The following is a 12,548-nucleotide window of genomic DNA, read 5'->3' on the forward strand; positions in this document are numbered from 1 at the left end:
AGTTTAGTTGTTAATGGGCAGAAGTTGAAAGACGTATTAGTTACTTCACATATTTTGCTAACTCCCGGTAAGCAACACAGAGTAAAGGAGATGATGGAAAGCAATCAGCAGAGACAGAATACTACTTTGGTAGAAACTTCATCAGATTTACAAACTGAACTTGTAGGTTACTTGTTAGCTTTGCAGGTGTTAGATTTCCGGTACTTTGTGATATGTAGGGAACTGCTGAACTGTTTCCTAATGGCTAGGGTACAAACTTGTATGTTTGCAGGAAAACTATGCTTTAGTCAGTAGTGTGTGCAGTCTCAGCATGCATCAGAATGACAAGGATGTTACCTACCAAAATATAAAGTATGAAATAACAGCAACGGAAACACAGCAGAATGTAACAAAACTAAAAAATACAATAGACAAATGAAATCGGATAAAAACGTATTAAACTTCTTCAGACCATATTCATCTAATACAAGAACGTAAATAAAAAGACCATCCCATTTCATTCCCACCAATAAAAAATTATATCCAATTACTAAATTAAAAGAAAATTCTTTATTTAAACAAATCCCTAAATTTTAACAAAGGTAATGTTCAGTACGTTTTTATCCAATTTAATTTGTCTATTGTATTTTTATTTTTAGTTTTGCTGCATTCTGCTGTGTTTCCGTTGCCGTTATTTCATACATTATATTCTTCGTTATTTTATGGACACGGTTCATTCATTGTGGGGATGTTTTATTTCATCTACCAAAATATAATGAATTCTGTTAGTTGGGCATGTATATATAAAATTGTGTGTGTGTGTGTGTGTGTGTGTGTGTGTGTGTGTGTGTGTGTGTGTGTGATTTTGTGTGTGTGTGTACATATCTATCTGTGGATCTGCTTCTAATACTCGAACGGCCATATAATTGAATTTCATTTTCAAGAAATGAAAATCGTGAAAACAAAGTACCAGAATGGCGGATTTTTCCCAGGGCAAGTAAACACTTGCCCAAACTTCAACAAGACACACACTGGAATAAATAAAAACCCAACTAGGTGGGGGCTCTGCTCCCACACCCCCACTATATATATCAACTCTGGGATCTCACTACAGTGTAGAAAAGGGACATGTTGAGCAAGCCAGTGCAGGTTCCTGAAGCTTTTGTTAAGAGAGTGGAAGGAAGAATGATTTTTTACATTGATGACTAAGGGAAAAACTTAACTTGTGCATATGAACTGCTATTTAGCTACAGTTATGGTAGCAGGCAGACAATAAAAAATAAAGACCAATGAAAAACAGTTGCAAGCTGAGCACTTAACCTATCAATCTACTCTCACTACAAAATCGCCACTGCTTAAAGAAGGACCCCACAACAAGCCAGATGCAGACAGTTCAAATAGTAAAATTAAGTGGAAAACAAGCAGACAGAGCAAGAGATATTCAGCAGGTTATGTGTACTAATTCAAATGCAGTATAAATAATTCAGATAAATGCAAACAGTGACTTCCAAGTTAATTATCAAGCGTTCAAAGCAGCTTTTGTATAGTTTCCAATAGGAGCAAGCCAGTTCAGCTTCATGAAGCATTTATTAGTGGACAGCAAAAATGCTGAGCTAATATCAGTTTAAGGCAGGCAGCAAAAAGCAAACACCATTGCAAAAAGCTACAGTTTAACGTATTTGTTTTACCCTACTGCAAAATAGCAGTAGTCTGTGTACTCTCACTACACACGATCAGTGCTATAAGATGGCCCCATAAACCCATTGAAATTCCATAACCAAGCATCAAATGCAGGTTGTGGCAGTGAGAGCACCAAATTGTAACAACTACTAAAATGAAAGTGACAACAAGATGTCTTAAAAGTAAAAACTACAGACTTTTTCTTTTCTTCAGTGTCATTACAAGTATAATATTACTGAATTATCCTTCCACCTCACTTATCCTGCAATTTCCCTATTTTGTTTTTAGGTTGTGTTGATGACATTGTGACAGTACTGGCTGAAGAACATGGCTGCTTGGATAAAGTGAAGGTTTGTACAGAGTTTTCTTTGGTCAGAGCAGTTGTAGTAATGTCCTTTAATGTACGGACCGTTATTTTAGATTTCTTTCTTCCTGACTGCATGATAATTTAATATAACAATATTACATGGGGACTGTGATCCATTAGTATCAACAGCTGGTAAATGCAGAGTGCCTTACCAGGTTCCTCACATTCATATGCTGTTGTTTTGTCACTCTTGGATTCTTTTTATCTTTTGTGAGAAAATGGGAGGAGTAGATTTACTGCAGTCTCATCAGTTAGTATGCATAGCAGTTTTGCAAGGGGTTAATCAGTCTCTCTCTCTCTCTGCTGTGAGTTTGTTTCCTTTCATTTGGTTCACTTGAAGAATTCTCTGTGCACTTACAGCAGGTGGTAGGTATACTGACATTCAGCTTTTGCTTTCAGTGCTACTGAATTCTTAATAATATTGACAGGTTTTAGGTGTCAGGATGTCAGTCTCATGTTTTTATTAAGTTAAGTACATGTGCAAACACCATGCTGGTTTCCCTGAGCAGGAGGCATTAATGTAGAAGTAGCACTTGGCAGTAATGGTTTCAGAGTGCATACATTCCTAAACTTGCATTTCTTCATTAGTTGATTTAGATGTTGTTCGTGCTATTACTGCTTATTATTCCACAACTGTGATGCCATCTTATCACTTGGAAGCTAAGAGACTGAGACAAATCACCCCAGTGATGGTGAGGCATGTCAGGCCTTCAAAAAGTCATGTAATTATTGCATATTAGTTAACATGTCAATTTCACTGCTTGTCATTATGAAAAGCAATAAAACTATTTGTCAAAGAATTCCTGAACTGGAAACCTCAGCTGTACTTCTGAAATGCCTACACACACACACACACACACACACACACACACACACACACACACACACACACACACACACACACACACAAGAATCCTCATCCAGTAACAACTTGGTGAAAAATATATGCACTTTTTTCATATCGTCTTAACACACTCGATTTTTGCAGCCTGTTTGCAGTTTCACTGGTGTCCCCCAGTTTACGAAATACTCAGGATACTCTAATAATATAAACAACATTTTAATCTGTAATTTTGACAGGCTCCTTGTGCACCCGTAGACATTAAAAAAGTCTGCATGTACCCACTGCAGTTCAGCACTGCATTCCTCTGTCCTTAATGATGATCCCATGTGAATGGAATTCTGCTGGAGTGTACCCCCCTCTCAGCATGAACCCTTTTGTAATGAAACTGGGTCTGCTTATTCCCCCACAAAACAGCGTAGTTAGGATAGCTGAATGAGACATGACAAAATAAGAACCACAGCTTAGAATATCTGAATGAGACATGACAAAGTAGGAACTGCAGCTTTGATTCTAATGTGCTTCCATTCCATGCCGTACTCGCATACTGTTTCTTAAGTGGAGGAATATCCACCTTCATTGTCCCACACATCCTCATAGTCATCTGGCTCACCTCCAAGACTGCCCTGTCTTCCAACCTGCTGCATAGTCTTCTTTCCTGTTCTGGGGACTAGTCTCAGTCCTTGGCAGCCTGCTCCTTACTGACAAAATTGCAGTGTTTTGGTTTTCCTGTTTTCTTTAGACATTTTGCAAATGATCACAACTTTGTATTTCTTCAAAGCTAAAAGATTTTCAAAATACCATGCATGGGTCTCCATATCAGCACTGTCATTGTGCAACTTTGTTAGAAAACATAATTTTGCACAGCCACAGAAAATCACCTTTTAAAACAGAACTGTACACTGACAGTTCATACATCAGCTAATAAACCCCATGTGATGAGAATTATGAAAGTTCATAATTGTTACTTGTATTTTGAGTTAGGATTCTTCTTTTACTCTGATCAACAGTTCCTTAAAGTTCAACGTACCCTGTCTAGGACCTAACCAACATATGCGCACTGTCTTTGCACATTTTCATCTCAAAAGGTGGTTTCAGTCAGGAAGCATAAATAAAGTAAACAGTGACTATGAAATGTGCTTTTAGTTTGAAATTGCACAATGAAGCCTCAGAGTTTATGTTGTAAAGTCTACAAGATGATTCAAAGGTTTGTTCAGAAAAAAATTTAGGTGCCAGTGTTTTGAGTTTGCATCTGTTTTAAGGAACATTTCCTAATAACTAATCTTAAATTAAATTTTTTGCACTGTATCTTCAAAGAATCTTCTTTGGAACCTTATTCCATGTACCACCTTTCCTTATTTCTTCCTGAAAATGTATTTTAGACATCAAATAATGTTCAGTGGCTGCAGAATCTTATCACTTAAGACATAGGCAGACATACATTAAAAAAAGAAAGAAAAAAGACATATTAACATTTTTCCATTTACTTACATTATACATCACATATCTTTTCTTTGTAATTATCAGTTAAGCATTATATAAATTGCTGAATTCCTGCCTTTCCTCAAACCTCACTCCCCCTCCTACTGAACGTTATTATGATTGTATTGTTCCCACAATTTCTATTTATTTCTAGCTAGTTCTTTTATAATCAGTACTTCAAATACAGTTGCTTTAGACTTTGATTTCCATTTTCTAGAAAGTGCTTTTTTGGCAGCCAGCATAATTAAACTTAATAAGGACTTCAAACAGCTAGGCAGTTCAGATCCAGTGTGTTCCAGCTCAAAAAATCATATCTTTGGTTACAATCATTTGCTTATCTAAAATTACTAAAAGTACTCTGTAGGGAATTTTTTAAATCTGTCAACATGTTACACTCCCAAAACACATACTTCTTTCTTTCCCATCATACCTCCAATTCTTTGAAGTCTACTTGTGATATAAAAATACTTATGCAAACCCTTCCAAGCAAAGATCCTAAATCTTCTGGACTTTGTTGCATACTTGGGAGCCATATACATGTCATCCCATTGTTCTGTGGTAAGTTGCTTTTCCAGTCTCTCTTTCCAATTTTTTCTGACTTTCTGTGATTGATTCTTATAGTTATCATGCAATATTTTATGCGTCCTACTAATTATCCCTTTTTTAACATCAGATTATGTTCTAGATTCGACTGAAAACTCCACCAGAGCAAGTGTTTCACTTAGGCTTCCTCAATCTTTTTCTCTTTGCTATCAGTCCTTGGTAGAGAAGGCAATGTCTAGCCTGCAGCTCATATGTCTCATCCCGCTCTGTTACCTTTCCCTGTCTAGTTATTTCCACTCAATACCTTGGTTCTTTTGCCAGTTCTCTTCAATAAATTCCAGCTCTTGATTATTTTATGTATCCCTACTTGCAGTTATCCCTACTGGCAAAATCTCCCTTCTCCATTGTTGTGTTGGCTTAGTTCTTGGAATACTTTCTGCTACTTTATGAATGTAATATTCTATATGGTTGTTATTCTCGTTAAGGATCAGCATCAAAAATCCCACACTCACTTTATTTCTTGACTCACCCCACTTTATCATTATCCATTTCCAATTAGAATTATAACCTTCTGCTTGTGTTATGTATATTAGCCGTAACCATATAGCTCTAAAATATCCCTTCAAATCAAGTAATTCTAAACCACTTTGCTTTATTGGAAAGATCAACGTATCCCACTTAACTTTTGCCCTCTTTCCCTCACAGATAAATTTCTTCAACACTTCATTAATTATTGTCCACAACTTCTCCTCTGGTTAATAAAAATATGCATGACTCACATATAAAATTAAAGGTACTAAAAACATTTTCATTGTTTGGATCTTACTATCTATATCCAAAAACAAGAGCTTCTAGTTTCTCACTTTTTGTATTACCTTTTGGTTATTGTCTTCCAACATATCCTTAGCAGCCATAGTAGAAACCATTTTAATCCATACTCCTAAATACTTCATCTTTTTGTGTCCCCATAAATATGGGTACTGATGAGTCAATTCATGTGGGGGGTACATAATTTATGGCTATAGCCTTGATTTTATCTTCATTAATTTTATATCCCAAAAATACTTGAAACTGTTTCAAAATGTTCCACAACACTTAGAGGTCCTATTTTCGGACTTGTCAGGTACAGGTACAAAATAATATCGTCACCAAATAAAACCAACTTTTCTTGATTACTATAACCAATTACATCCTTGCATTTCTGTGTCCCTTATTTTCTTTGCCAGTGGCTCTAAATATAAAGCAAATAAAGGCAAAAGAGGACACTCCTGCCTGGTTCTTTTGTTCAAACACAACTTATCAGAGAGATACCCTCCCACTTTAACTTTTACCTGTGATCCCTCATATATCCACCTAATTAACCTTATTATTGTATTGGGAAATGCAAATGATTCCATTAACTTACTCGTAAAATCCCAGCTTACTCTGTTGCATTCTTTCTCTGTATCATGACCCACAAACAACAGCAGTATTCTCTTACATTCTGATTCCCTCTGGATCATAGTTTTTCTGTTCATGTTGTCAAATGTTTGTCTTCCCTCCTCAGAACCACATTGATTCATATCTCTCAATTTTAACATCATCCTTGGCATTTTTTTAGTTAGTATAGACATAAACGCTTTATAATCACGGATTAAAATTAAAATGTATCTGTATGAAGCTGGGTTTGATTGGTCATTACCCTCCTTAGGTAATATAGCCACCACAGCTTTCTTCCAAGATGTTGGAAAATCTTCCTTATCTTTATCACTTTCTTCCATCCTAACTTCCATACTTCTACAGCAATACCATCTGTTCCTGGAGACTATCCTGAAGATCAATTATGCATCACCATTTTATATCATCCCCTCCTATCTTAACTGTTAGTTGTTGAACCTCATCTACATCTAACCTTGGCATAATTAAGTCTTCTATAAGTATTTATTTTTCTGTTCTTTACTGATTTCCACATTTCTCTGCTTTATGCAAATTTTCATAAAATTTCTGAAATATCTCTAAAACCGGTAGATGATCTCTTGCTATCTTTCATGTTATAGGCTCCATAAGTTTGGCAATACCCCTTTATACTTTCTGCTGTTGTTGTGCTAAAATATTTTGTGCTCTGGAGTTATTATCAAAAAGTAGTTTCTTAACAGTAATGTTTTTAAACTCATGCATATTATGCAGATACTCCCTTATTTTCCTCTTTGCACTGACCATCTGTGTCTCTTGTTCTGTGAAATTTCGCTTATTCTGCAGTACTTTAACTTTGGTTATCTCCTCTAAGTAATTCATATTACTTCTTAATCATATCTCTTTCCCTTTTTACCACCCTTTTTTTAAACTCCACTTTATTTTTTATTCCATTCACTAGCTATAACTTCCAAAAATATTTCTATTTTTCTCTATAACTCTTGAATAATTTCCAGTGCTCATTCCTTAAATTCTTCTCTTTTCAACAGATAGGTGGGAAAGTGCCAGTGCCTCATTTTTACTTCATTACCCTGCATTTTTATCTTAGGTTTTAGTGATGAATCATTATTGGATGTGGGTCTTGGCTTTCAGTTAAATGCAAATTTTCATATGAAATATAATTTCCGTCTAATCCAATGTACCTTGGGGAATAATATGTAAATTTTGTCTGAGTTCCTGCTACTGACTTCACATCTTCCATGTCACATATTTTCATAAATTTCTTCAGAAATTTGCCTTCTTTTGTTTTCCTTCTAGGGCCTCATGATGCAACCTCACTACTGCAAATCAAGTTCCAGTCACCACTTATAAGTAATATTTCCTGCTGAAAGCTGGTTATTTCCCCAGGCTCCATAACAGCAGGTTTTGGTGCAATATAAATTCACACCAGCAGAATCCTCCCTTGCCAGTAGCTCCTTGCTACCATAAATCTACCATTATTGTCTTTTTCCTCTTCTTTCAGTATTGGAACCCTTCTAGCACTTAATATAATTACTCCCTCTTTCCTTTGTTCATATTGCACTGAATATTCATAGTGAGATCCTTTCTTTGTCAAATTCACATGCTCATTTCTTTTCACATACATATGCTGCAGCATTGCTATTTGCTCTGTGTATGTCTTAATATAATCAGTAGTCTAGCCTTATTGTGTATATCTGTAAGGCAGTTTATATTCCAAGAAATATAGATAACAAAACCATTATGATAAAAAGCTATTTCCCACCTATCATACATTATGGTTTTTTTTAATGTGTGTTTCCAGCTTTGGTGTTATATGCAGATACTAATGACTGGAAGGCTGATCTTTTATAGAGTCATTTCTTCTCATCAACATTTGAACCCATGTCACATTTTTCAAGACTTCTTTTTTTGTTTTAATTAAATCCTCAAAGAAAAATCTAAATACGTTTTCAACCCCACCTGCTATTAACTTAGAAGCAACACACAAAACTGTTAACATCTTCAAAAATGTTTACCCCTCCAGATAGACAGAATTGCCCCAAATTGACAGCTGCACCCACATGCATTACCTAACCTAAAATTAAGGTTACTCATGCTAAAGTATGTACTACAGCCTGTGTTTCAACTTACACTGATTGCTCTCTATTATTTTCTTATCTCAGTTCTCCTCCCAGATGTGAAAACAACTTACATGCTTTCATAAAACCTTTAACTTTTAGCTCTAAGAAAAAGTGCACTGGCTGTCTTTAAATACAACTAAATTGTACACTGTTCTATTAAATGCATGTAAGTACTAAGGTTGGTAGGGAGTCCGTCATCTCTTATTCACTTCCCATAATTTCAGGCTTTACTTTTTCACTGAACTGTTTGACATTTTACCTTTAAATTTTGCATTTCTCTTAGCAGAGGATGTAAGAACTTTCAAAATTAATGGCTTGTACCTGCAGACAGTTGGTCTCTGTGGAAAAGTACTCAGCAATGAATCTTTGTATATTTTACTTAGAATAGAATGTTCAGTTGCCTTCAGCTGCAAACTTCTTGATCCCCACTGAACATTTATTAATGAAAAAGAGGCTAATATCTTTGCAGATGTGAGAAACTTAGCATTTTTCATGGCTTTCATCATTCTGTCTTATTCTTAAAGCCTACCTGCTTAGGTCTTCTAACTCTTATCATTTTTGTGAAGTAGCTTTTCTTGAAAAGCCTTATACTCATCCAACATTTTCTTCATTTCAACCTCTGATTTTTGCAGTTTTATCAGTTCATCTGAACAGCTAGTTAATGTTTCTTCTATTTCCAGTCTTTTATTGTTTGAGTTTATACATTCCCTCAGTGTTTCTTTTACTTTAATCACCTCTGAGTGTATTTGACTTATTTTTTTTTTCCTGTAAAATTACTGGAAGCCATCTCTTGAACTAAAGCTGAATCTTGAACTGCTTTCTGCTGCACAGCTGCAAAATCCTTCCAAGACTCTTTTCTCTTCATATTTCCTGGTTTATTTTCTTTCACGTTTTCCAAATTTCTTCTGTGCTGGCATACAGCCAGTGTACTCACTAGTCAGTAACAGACATTTACTCAAAATCAGATTCATTGGCACTCTGCCTTCTCAGTTTCTGTTTTCACACTGGGAAAACTGAAGACAAGCATTTGATCAGTGTGCTTCAATCTTGAAGGTCCTACAGAATCTTATTTTGAAATAAAATTGTATAGTGATATGTCTCAGCTCATGGTGTATGGCTTTAATTTTAATATTCTGAACATTTTGACCCAAACTGTTAGGGTAATCCCTCCCACATTCCTAATTGTTGCAAATTGTTTGTTGTCCTAAGACATTCCATTCTACTTTCTGAATTGATAAATCAATATCGTCCAGGGTCAGTCCCACCATACCTCTCAAGTTCATGTACATTACTCATTGTCCATAATTAGTTCTTCTCTGGAAACCTTATTTTCTATTATCTCTCCCAAAATTGTCCAAGAATTAATTCTCCCACTCTCTAAATGTTTGCTATTTAAGAGCTGCAACAAGTGACCAGTGGTTAGTACAGGTATCGTACACATTCAGTGTCTGAAGTAGTTTCTGATGTTAACTGTCTTTGTCATTTTTGTGTTCTCCTTTTATCATTTTGAGTTTATTCTGAATGCACTGATTGCCTTCCATGTCTCAGACATATGCTGTTTAATTAGGCTAATAGCATTAACCATTTTCTTTACTCTTACTGCTTAAGTTGGATTGTCCAGAGATACCTAAATAAAGTACCAGAAATCAACGCCACCTTCTAACTGCAACACAAAACTCTAAAATGTATTGTTAGCGCTTTCATTCACTCACAATGAAGGAACTTTTTCAGACATCAAATCACAATTAATTATGACATCATAACCACTCCCAAGTACATTTTTCAAGCCCTTAAAAACATTTAAATAAATACACACGTATAAATATAAATAAACATCTAAATACTCATTCTTAAAAATCTCTGTTTATAATGATATCAAACCTGCTCCTTATAACTTTTTATCTAATTAAAGCTTTTAATTTTAAAACACATTTTAAAGAGCAGGCATCATTTAAGCCAAGGAAAGCAAAAGCATTAGTCTTCAGTTGCCAAAGTAACTCCCTGTCCTCCAGCCTTAATGACCAAGGTCCCCCTCTAGGACTAATATCCACCTTTTCAACAATAATGTAGTGGAAATAATGATCCACCTGTTCTGAAATATGCCTTGGTAAACCGTTGTTGTTATCCTGTTTCCTTATACAATGCTGATGCTCATAAATCCTATGCTTGAAGTGCCTCTCCATCTTTCCGATGTAGAACGCAGGGCATTGTTGGCATCTTGCTAAATAAATTACCCCTTTTGTATTGCAATCAAACTTCCCTGCCAAAGTGTGTTTCACATTTCCTATATTAATCAAGGGGCTAACCTCTATATACTTGCAAAAAGGGCACCTACCACACTTTTTCATGCCTTTATTGGGAATATAGGGCCTAATTTCCTTATTTAAAAGTGCTTTCAAATTAAGGCCCCTCCTAAAAATAATTCTTGGTTCAAATCCAAGTTTATTCCTCAAATTGCTATCATCTTTTATTAGTGCCCAGTTTTTACTCAATATTTTTCCTGAGGTCCATAGCATCACTTGAAAAAAATGTTGAAAAACTGATGTTATAGTCAAGTTTTTCAGATCTCCCACTGGGGTTACTGTTTATGGTTAGTTGTTCAGTTATCACTAACCCTTTATTTAAGATAGGTAGAAAATGTCCTATTTTTCTTTTCCTCCCCACTTCAGCTATAATCTCGTCCAGCAAGAGAACCTAATGTACCATCTGAAATATTTACAAGATGCCAACAATGCCCTTGCATTCTATATTGGAAAAACGGGGAGGCACTTCAAGCAGAGGATTTATGAGCATCAGCATAGTATAAGTAAACAGGATAAAAGCAATGCTTTAGCAAGGCATATTTCAGAACAGGTTGATCATTATTTCCACTCCATTATTGTTGAAAAGATGGATATTAGCCCTAGAGGGGGACCTTGGTCATTAAGGCTTGAGAAGAGGGAGTTACTTTGGCAACTGAAGACTAATGCTTTTGCTTTCCCTGGCTTAAGTGATGCCTGCTTTTTAAAATGTGTTTTAAAGTTAAAAGCTTTAATTAGATAAAAAGTTATAAGGAGCAGGTTTGATATCATTCTAAACAGAGATTTTTAAGAATGTGTATTTAAATGTTTATTTATATTTATATGTGTATATTTATTTAAATGTTTTTTAAGGACTTGAAAATGTACTTAGAGTGATTATGATGTCATAAATAACTGTGTTATTTAAACTGTGAAGTAATGTGATTTGATGTCTGAAGAAGTTCCTTCATTGTGAGCGAACAAAAGCGCTAATAATACATTTTGGAGTTTTGTGTTGCAATTAGAAGGTGGCATTTATTTCTGGTACTTTACATGGTGTTTTTTGTCATTTCTGAGTTGCTTGTTTTGCTATGAACCAAAAGGGAACACCAATTCTCCTTCACTGTTTTCCCAAAAGGACATTTCTATGAATGGCAGTAACTCTATTGGGAATCTGACACTCCTTATCCAGCAGTTGACCAATCGGGTCGATGATTTGGCTAAAAGAATTACTTGGAATGAAGCACATTCGGTTTCCTTAGCCAACAGAGATCTCCCAAGTACTAATATTTTAAATCAAGATAACAGCATTAGCCAAGGTAATTTGTCTTTAACTACTATTTCTTCGGGACACTTAACTATTTCTCAAAACCTGCAAGAAGGGGTTCCACTCGACAGTACTAATCGCTTGGTTAATGCTAGTATTAACATTAATAATCATGGACATAATATTATTGATACTATTCCTCTCCATAGTGACTGGCTAAACGTAAATACTACATTTAACACTCAGCAGGCTGATGGGACTGTACGTAATCGAACAACGGCTACTGAACAAAGTGAAAATATAATTGTTTTTAATCTAAAAGACGCTGATGCTAAGCTTATCAAATTTAAAAAGCTCCAACTCGAAGTTGCTTACCTCATGGAATGTATTCAGAGACAACACATTCCCTGAGACAGTGGTGGTTCCCAACTGGATTGATCCAAAACTCTCACTTCCATATGGACTTACTGAAATTGTTTGATTGGCAAGGAATTGAGTTTTTGGATATGTTCATTAAACACTACACTACACGAATGGATTGTTTAAAGACTGAGTTGGGGGTACTTAAACAGAAAAT

The 12,548-nt window shown here is 35.4% G+C and overlaps 1 protein-coding gene across 2 annotated transcripts in view; it reads left to right on the forward strand.

The window, feature by feature from the left end:
- TBCK (TBC1 domain containing kinase) overlaps positions 1-12,548 on the forward strand; it is a 1,512,759-nt gene that overhangs the window by 445,264 nt on the left and 1,054,947 nt on the right. For both annotated transcript variants that reach the window (XM_044061297.1, XM_044061298.1), the window contains one exon: positions 1,948-2,009. In XM_044061297.1, coding sequence (XP_043917232.1) covers positions 1,948-2,009 — 62 coding nt within the window. The remainder of the gene's footprint in view (positions 1-1,947; positions 2,010-12,548) is intronic.

Source organism: Protopterus annectens, chromosome 2.part0 (assembly GCF_019279795.1).
Source record: "Protopterus annectens isolate FY-2018-M chromosome 2.part0, PAN1.0, whole genome shotgun sequence".
Lineage (NCBI taxonomy): Eukaryota > Metazoa > Chordata > Ceratodontiformes > Protopteridae > Protopterus > Protopterus annectens.